Source organism: Chaetura pelagica, unplaced genomic scaffold, assembly GCF_000747805.2.
Source record: "Chaetura pelagica isolate M959 unplaced genomic scaffold, ChaPel_1.0 scaffold504, whole genome shotgun sequence".
In the NCBI taxonomy this organism is placed as follows: Eukaryota; Metazoa; Chordata; class Aves; order Apodiformes; family Apodidae; genus Chaetura; species Chaetura pelagica.
In genome coordinates, this window is record NW_009953072.1 from 148,370 (window position 1) to 157,195 (window position 8,826).

An 8,826-nucleotide genomic window follows, 5' to 3' on the forward strand; every position below is an offset into this window, starting at 1 on the left:
GCCTTCACTGGACACCTGGGCTCTGCCACCACCTGGGACAGGAAGAAGGCTTGAAGACCTCCAACGGGCTCCCAGGAGCCATTCAAGTGGTGGCCAGGAAAAGCAGAGAGCACCTGGCCTGCGTGGGGAGCCGCACGGGGCTTGGTGGGCTTGGAGCTCTTTTCCAACCTTGGTGGTTCTAGGATTCAAGTTTTTCTCTGCCTGATGCTGAAGCAGAAATCCCATCGGCTTCCTGGTGAGTCTTCCCTGCTCACGGGTGGTCCATGGTCTGCCCTAGGAGGTCTTTTAATCAAAAGCATGAATATCCCCTACCATCGTGAAGAAAGCTTCTTCTTTAGCTTAAGGGGGGGACAATTATGGAACTGAAGGTCTTTGGCTCATGCTCAGAGATGATCTGAGCTGCCAGAAGATGGGGTTGGACACCCAAGAAACCAGCACGAGGCAGGAAGGGGCTGGGGATTGTAGCCCTTTGTCAGCAGAAACTGGGGCTGCCTCAGGGGGAGGTTTTTTCCCGTGAAGATTTTGGCATTTGCTGCAGGAGGAGCAGGAATAGGGAAGGAAAAAACCATCTGCAGAACCTGGCCACAGTGTCCCTCCAGCAGCCCTGCTGGCTGGGCTATCACAGCATCACCCCACAAATCCATCCCTTCTTCACCTTTGGAGCCTCCCAAGCTCAGAGCAGCAGGTCCTGACCCCCCCATGACTTCCCAGGGAAGGAATAAGGACCTTTAACTTTCCCTTGACCCCAATGAGCAGTTTCTCCCCTCTAACAACAACTCTAAAGAGCTCCTTGGTGGGGGGGAAACCTGGGTCCAACTCAGCCTGCTCCAGGAAGTCCTGGGGTGTGAAGGGGGGACCAGGCAGCAGGATGGGCTGGGTGGAGGAAAGACCACAGAACCTCCTCTGAGTGCTGAGCCACAGGGTTGTTTCAACCAGCTTGATGAGAAAATACATGTGACAGCACCCAGAGAGCCACAGCCTGCTGGGGTGTGGGGACAGGAACCCGAGTCTGGTATCTACATCCATCATGGAGCAGCCAGGAGCTGGGATTTGGCCACAGCTACAGGGATGAAGTCCCTCTTCAAGATGTGCTTGGAATGTGGGAAGGTGACACGAGGAGGGTGGACGTGCCCAATGGGCTCTAGAAAGGTTGGCCAGCTGGGTGGGGAGTTGTCTGGGCGCTTAAGAAGATGCCCTGATGGAGAGCATGGAGACCCTGCAAAGCTTCTCCCATGCATGCTGGGCACCCTTTCCCTCAAGCCAGCCTCCTCCATGGGGACATCCTGTGCTGAATCCCAACCCCAGCCACAGCTGGGTCTTGGCCAATCTCCTCAGGTCACCCCTGAAGGTTCCCAGAAGGAATGAGGAAAGGCTGAGAGACCTGGGGCTGTTTAGTCTTGAGAAGACTAAGACGGGACCTGGTTACTGTCTATAAATATCTGCAGGGTGGGTGTCAAGAAGGGGCCAGTCTCTGTTCTGTGGTGCCTGTGACAGGACGAGGGGAAATGGCACCAAGTGACAACACAGGGAGTTCCAGCTCAACATGAGGAAGAGCTTCTTTGCTGTGAGGGTGACAGAGCCCTGGGACAGGCTGCCCAGAGAGGCTGTGGAGTCTCCTTCTCTGGAGACTTTCCAGCCCTGTCTGGATGCCTTTCTGAGTGACCTGCCCTGGTTTTGGTCCTGCTCTGGCAGGGGGATCAGACTGGATGATCTTCAGAGGTCCCTTCCAACCCCTATGACTCTATAAACAACACAAATCCTCTGCCTCTCCTTGGCTCCAGCTGGAGCCCAAAGCTGCTCCGGGCTCCCCCAGACCCGCCCGAGTCTGCGTCGCCCCTTCCTCATCCTCCCCCCCTCACCTTTGGGTGGGGGAATAATAATAAGAATATTCAAATCCAACGAAAAAAGGATCCCAAGGAAAACCCAGAGCTGGAGAGTGCAGCCAGGATGGTGGGAAGGCTCCCTGGGCAGCGTGTGCGTGGTGGCTCCTCCCCACGGGGACCAGTCCCTCGGTCCCTTTTTCCACCACCGGGAACGTTTCTTCTTCCCGACGGAGACTTCACATTCATTTCAAGGGTTGTGGCAAAGTCCTTTTGCTTTTTCCTTCAAGGTGCTTTACATTCAAAGAGCTCTTGGAATCCAGAGCGAGGACACAGGGCCCAGGGAGGTAACCCCCAAGCCCTCCTCACCCCTCAGGTTCTCTTGGGTTTGATTCTTTGATTTAAATAAACTGCCCCAAAGCTTGGAAGTTTTAGTTCGTCTCCCAGTGTTGGGGGGAACTCGAAGGGAGGTGGTGGTTTCCCAACCTTAGCTCTCCCGGGGGTCACTGTACTGAAGCTCCGAGTTGAAAACCTCCTTATAGAGGGGGGGGAAGTTCAGGGCGGTCTCTGGGTGCAGGAGGCGGAAAAATTCCAGCTTGTCCAAGTGGAGGTTGCAAATGGTCTTCATCAAGGGCAGCTTGGAAACCATCTGTTGGGAAATGAGGAGCTGGTGACCACCAGGTTCCCAGCGAGCATCCCTCAGGTCAAAGTTCCCCTCCTTTGGGGACAAGCAGGTGGGTTTGGGGACAGCTGGTTCTGCCCCGTGCCAGGGGCACCCGTGGACACCTCCAACCTTTGGGCACCCTGGCAAAATCATGGTCCAGGGAAGCTGTGGCTGCCCCATCCCTGGCAGTGTTGAAGGGCAGGTTGGATGGGGCTTGGAGCAACCTGGGCTGGTGGGAGGTGTCCCTGCCCATGCAGGGGTTGGGACTGGATGATCTTGAAGATCCCTTCCAACTCAAACCATTCCATGATTCTATGATCTTTCCACAGGACAACCAGCACCTGGAAGGGTGCAAGGAGCCCTTGTAGTACCCCCTCTCCCTGTCCCAGCTCCTTCCTGCCCTAAGTGTTCCTGAAATGGCTCCTTTTCCCCCAAACCCAGCTGGCTGGCCCACCATGGGTGCAGCAGCACAGGGCTGCCCGCAGTGCTGCTGCTTCCACCTCCACATGATGGAGAAATTCTCTCTCTTCCTTCAACAGGTCCCAGGGCTCCACCCCCCAAAAAAAAAAGCCCACGTGTGGCCAAGGAGCTCCAGCTCAGCCAGATCCCCAGGCTCAGCCACCTCCCCATGAAGGGGGCAGTGCTACCTTCGAGAGCTTGTCCTCAGCGGAGTGTTTCTTCTGGATCTCGTGCTGCAGGGCCACGTAGATCTTGTCCTGGAGCTTCTGCACCTTCTTGGACTCCGTCAGCCATGGGCGATCTGCAAGAGATGGCCAGGTCAGGGCCTCCATGGCTGGGTCATGGAGATGGCTCTCCCTGTGCCTCTTGCTCTTCCAACCCTTCCTGCTCTCCAGGATGCTTCTGGGGACAGTTGCATGGCCAGGCAGCCCCTCTCCACCCCACCCCCTCAACCCCACTGTGGGGGACACAGGTCCTCTTCCCACCAAGGAGTTTTGGCAGATGCATTTTGTGCATTTTCAGGTGCATTTTTTGCCCCTCCTTCCCCCCACCCCCTGCACCTCTTTTCCCAGGAATAACTGAAATCCAGGAAGCAGCACCAAGACGCAGGGGGCAGATCTGAGGTTTAGGGACATGGTTTAGTGGTGGCCTTGGCAGGGCTGATGGTTGGACTTGATGATCTTATAGGTCTTTTCCAAACAAATTCACAGAATCACAGAATCACCAAGGCTGGAAAAGACCTTTAAGATCATCAAGTCCAGCTGGTGGCCAACATGACCACATCAACCAGCCCATGGCACCAAGTGCCACCTCCAGCCTTTCCTTAAACTCATCCAGGGTTGGTGCCTCCACCACTTCCCTGGGCAGTCCATCCCAATGACTGATCACCCTTTCCATGAGGAAGTGCTTCCTGATATCCAACCTAAACCTCCCCTGGAGCAGCTTCAGGCCAGGCCCTCTTGTCCTGTCACTGGTTGCCTGGAAGAAGAGCCCAGACCCACCTGAGCACAACCTCCCTTCAGGGAGTTGCAGAGAGTGAGAAGGTCCCCCCGGAGTCTCCTCCAGGCTAAACCACCCCAGCTCCCTCAGCCTTTCCCTGTAAGACTTTCCATCTGGTCCCTTCACCAGCCTCATTGTCTCCCCTGGAACTGCCCCAGCACCTCCAGGTCCTTCTTGCAGTGAGGGGCCCAGAGCTGCACCCAGGACTGGAGCTGAGACCTCCCCAGTGCTGAGCACAGGGAGAATCACACCCCTGCTCCTGCTGGCCACACAATTCCTGACACAAGCCAGGATGCCATTGGCCTTTTGGGCCACCTGAGCACACTGCTGGCTCATGACCAACCGGTTGTCAACCAGTACTCCCAGTTCCCTCTCTACTGGGCAGCTCTCCAGCCCCTCTTCCTTAGCCTGCAGCTGCCTGGGGCGATTGTGGCCAAACTGGGCCTTGTTGAATTTCATCCCATTGATCCCATTGACCCAATGATTCTCTCTGGCTTTGGCACGAGGCTCCCCCTGCCCAGGTCCTGGCTGTGTCCCCCCAAAGTGCCCCCCATACCTGGGGAGAGCAGGACAGCAGCAGTGAAGAGGGCGAGCTCCTCGTCCGAGAGCTGCAGGCGGCACAGGGTCCTCCCCAGCTCGAAGACGGCGCCGATGAGGTCGTCACAACCTGGGGGGGACATTGGGGAAGAAGGGGGTGTCACAGCTCCACGTCCCCACCCAACAGCTGATCCCTTAGGGCTTGGAAAGCGTCTGGAAGATGAGATGGGGGGGTCTCCAGAAGAGGGTGCCCAGCAGATCCCAACCATGGTGATCGAGCAGGTCCCAATGGGGGCAGGAGCAAAGCCAGGGGGGTCTTAGCTGCTCCTGTCCCCAGGGATGAAGACAGGCTGAGAGAGTTGGGGTTGCTCAGTTCTGGAGCCCCCAGCACAGGAAGGACATGGAAGGAGACTGGAGGAGGCCACAGAGATGATGGGAGGGCTGGAGCAGCTCTGCTCTGGAGACAGGCTGGGAGAGTTGGGGTGTTCAGCCTGGAGAAGAGAAGGCTCCAGGGAGACCTTAGAGCAGCTTCCAGTGCCTGAAGGGGCTCCAGGAAAGCTGGGGAGGGGCTTGGGACAAGGGCAGGGAGGGAGAGGACAAGGGGGGATGGATGAAAACTGGCAGAGGGAGATTGAGGTGAGACATGAGGAGGGAACTGTGGAGTGTGAGGGTGGTGAGAGCCTGGCCCAGGTTGCCCAGGGAAGCTGTGGCTGCCCCATCCCTGGCAGTGTTGAAGGGCAGGTTGGATGGGGCTTGGAGCAGCCTGGGCTGGTGGGAGGTGTCCCTGCCCATGCAGGGGGGTTGGAACCTGATGATCTTTAAGGTCCCTTCCAACCCAAACCAGTCTGGAATTCAATGAACCCATGATTAGCCCAGCCAGAAGGATGGTGTGTGCCACCCAGCTGCGTGTTGAGAGGAGCAGCCCTGAGGGGGATGGAGCAACGTGGTTCTTACCCAGCGACTTGAACATCTGCACACCACCAAACTTCCCCTCGAAGAGGACAGTGTTGTTCAGGGGGTTGAAGGCCCGGATCATGCGGATCAGGAGCACCTCGAGGCAACCTGGCATAGGCAGAGAGAGCAGGGCAGGGCAGGGCAGGAGGTTCCATCATCCCAGGACCAAATGGAAGAACACGGAAAACCCCCAGTGCAAGTTGGAAGTCCAGATTGTCCAGATTCCCAAGAGCAGAATTCCAATGAGCCAAATTGGAGTTTGGAATTAGGTTTGGGATTATTTTTTTGGTTTGGTTTTGGTTTTTTTAACAGGTTTCCATGGGGACCACCAGATTTGGCCAAAGGCAAATATTGCCCAGGCATTGGCAGCCGGACCCAGAGATGGGTCAAGGTTGTGGTGGAGCATTGAGAGAGGAGAGGGTGGAAACAGGAGAAAGAAGAAGAAAATGGAAGGAAGGAAGAAATGAAAGAATGAGTTAAACCCCACGGTGGTGGGCACATCCAGCTCTGCCCTTGGGATGCTGGCAGAGTGAGGTGCTCAGCTCCCCAGGCCCAGAAGTTGAGAAACCGGGCAGCTTTGGGACCTTTTTTTTTGCATTTTGGGGGCTTTTGCACATCCAGGTGCCCCTGCCTGGGGCAGACAGAGGGGTGGGGACTTGGGGAGAAGAGGCCAATCCTCCCCTCTTCTCCCTCCCTGCCCCCTCTGGGCTTGGCATCCCTTTTTCCCAGGGGAAAACGAGCTGTGCTCGTTTCCAGCCTGGTTTTTGGGTGACATGAGGGTGACCATGGAGAAAAGTCTCTGCCCGTGGTGGCCACTCCCCATGTCCCTCACCCCAGTCCCCATGTCCCTCTACACCATCATGTTTAAACACAACCTCCAGCTCCCTCCAGGGCAGGTACCTGCTCCCCAAGCACTGGGGGCACACGGGGCAGTGAGGGGGGTCAGATCCTGAGAGGGAAGCAGGAACCAAGAGAGAAGATGGGATTTGTCTTCAGCACCACAGATGCCACTTGGGAGAGGAATCTGGGATGTGAGGGGGACAGGCAGGGACATGGGGGGGGACAGACAGGGATGTGGGAGGGATGGCAGGGGTGTGAGGGGGACAGGCAGGGGTGTGAGGGGGACAGGCAGGGACATGAGAGGGACAGGTAGGGATGAAAAGGGGACAAGGTAGGGATGTGAAGTAGATGGCAGGGATATGGGGGAGATGGCAGGGACATGAGAGGGACAGGCAGAGACATAGAGGGGACAGATAGGGATGCAAGAGGGACAGCAGGGACGCAAGGGGGGACAGATGGGGACATGGGGAGGTGGCAGGGGTGTGAGGGAACATCAGGGACGTGAGACAGGCAGGGACAGGGAGGGGACAGGCAGGGACAGGCAGGGACCCCACTCTTACCGGCTTTCAGGAGGATGATCTGGTCGTTCTGGCAGAGCTCCATGAAGCCGTCGATGCGCTTGGCAAACTCCACCACGTACTGGATGGCGTTGGAGATCTGCAGCGAGCACTGCTGCCACATGGCCTCACAGCTCTGCTGGCACAGCAGGGACATCCCTCAGGGCTGCCTGCCACCCACCCCGTGCTGCCACCTGCCTTCCCACCGCACAAGGCCAGTCCATGGTGGGCAGTGGCACCAGGACACCTGCCACCACCATCCCACCCCACCTAAAGCACCGCCAGGTCTTCCTCATCCTCCTCACCTTCCTCCCTGCCTTGGGGCAGCACTGGGGGGACAGTGGTGGCACGTTGGCCATGGGAGGGAGGCTGGGGACAGTGGCATCCATGCTCACCTTGCTCTGAAAGGCCCGGACCTCCTCAGGGGTGTAGAGGCTCCAGGCCAAGCGCTTGAGCTCCTCCGTCGTGTACTGGCACGTCTCCAGGTGGGACTTCACCACGTTCTGGGCCACCCGGTCTGCAAGGGGAGGGTAGCAGGGGGGAAGTGACCCCAGGGACACCCCCAGGTCCTCCTGTCCCACACCCTGACACCATCCTCTGCCAGGAGGCTGCTGGAGGGTCAGAGGGGCTCTCATGTGGGGTCACAGAGATCTGAGGGCAGAGGGGGCATGGGAGGTGTCCCAGGGGCAGATGGTGGATGAGAAAATCAGAGAATCATGGAATGGTTTGGGTTGGAAGGGACCTTAAAGATCATCAGGTTCCAACCCCCTGCATGGGCAGGGACACCTCCCACCAGCCCAGGCTGCTCCAAGCCCCATCCAACCTGCCCTTCAACACTGCCAGGGATGGGGCAGCCACAGCTTCCCTGGGCAACCTGGGCCAGGCTCTCACCACCCTCACAGCAAAGAATGTCTTCAAAATGTCTAACCTGAATCTCCCCTTTTCCAGTTTAAAGCTATTCCCCCTTGTCCCACCACTCCCTGTCCCTGATAAAAAGTCCCTTCCCAGCTTTCCTGTAGCCCCCTCAGGTACTGGATGCCTGGCCCAGCCTGAGGTGTGCTGAGCTCCCTCCGTGCTCAGCCCAGAGGAGGGGATGGGCTTGGGGGGCTGCTCTGAGAGCCAAGGCTGGGTCAGTCCCTTAATGTGAGTGTGCCAGGGGACCCAGGGTGTCACGGAGCACCATCTCTGGGGCTGCAGGTCCCATGTGTGCCCAGCACAGCCCCAGGACCCTGCCGGTGCTCACCGATCTCGAGGACAGAGATGTCCCCAGGGAGCTGCCCCCCCTCCAGGGCACCGTGAGCAAACAGGGCTGGCTCTAGCATCAGCTCGTAGAGGGACTCCTGCTTGATGAGCGTGGCCTCAGCCATGTCCAGGCTGGACTGGTCGGGTGAGGGCTGAGCTGAGGTGAGCAGGTCGAGGTTGTAGTAGGTGCTGCTGCCATCGGGGGTGAGAGGGAAGTCGAAGAGGAGCCCGTCTGACAGCGTGGAGATGTCATCCAGGTCTGAGAGGCCACTGCTGACACTGGTGGTGTAGACACGGCTCAAGGGCTCAGGCTCATCCTTGGGGCCCCCGCTCTGCTCCTGGCTCTGCTGGTGCTTCTGCACCTCAGCGTAGAGACTGTCCCGCTGCTTCTTCGACATGCGGCCGAACTTCACAGCTGCCCCAGGAGGAGACACCAGCAGTGTCAGGGCAGCTTGGCCCCCACAAAGCCACAGCCATGAGCCCCCTCATCCCCTGGGCCCTGGCTCCTCAGGGATGCCTGATTTGGAGGTGTCTGAGTGCTGAGCTGGGCAGGGGAGCAATTGGATGCACCTCCTGCCCTAGAGCAACCCTTGGGCAAATGGACCAGAAGCAATTGAATTTTTCCTGTCATTGAATTCTGGAACAGTTTGGGTTGGAAGGGACCTTAAGGATCATCCAGTCCCAACCCCCTGCATGGGCAGGGACACCTCCCACCAGCCCAGGCTGCTCCAAGCCCCATCCAACCTGCCCTTCA

General features: G+C 58.0%; 1 protein-coding gene across 1 annotated transcript in view; it reads right to left on the reverse strand.

Moving 5' to 3' along the window:
- Nucleotides 1-2,307: 2,307 nt before the first annotated feature.
- The window catches only part of LOC104388065 (nuclear receptor ROR-beta-like), an 8,933-nt gene continuing 2,414 nt past the window's right edge, over nt 2,308-8,826 (reverse strand). The window contains exons 3-9 of the mRNA XM_009996874.1: nt 8,074-8,487; nt 7,226-7,347; nt 6,834-6,966; nt 5,434-5,541; nt 4,499-4,609; nt 3,132-3,244; nt 2,308-2,469 (exon numbers count right to left, since the gene is read on the reverse strand). Of these exons, the coding sequence (XP_009995176.1) occupies nt 2,308-2,469; nt 3,132-3,244; nt 4,499-4,609; nt 5,434-5,541; nt 6,834-6,966; nt 7,226-7,347; nt 8,074-8,487 (1,163 nt within the window). The remainder of the gene's footprint in view (nt 2,470-3,131; nt 3,245-4,498; nt 4,610-5,433; nt 5,542-6,833; nt 6,967-7,225; nt 7,348-8,073; nt 8,488-8,826) is intronic.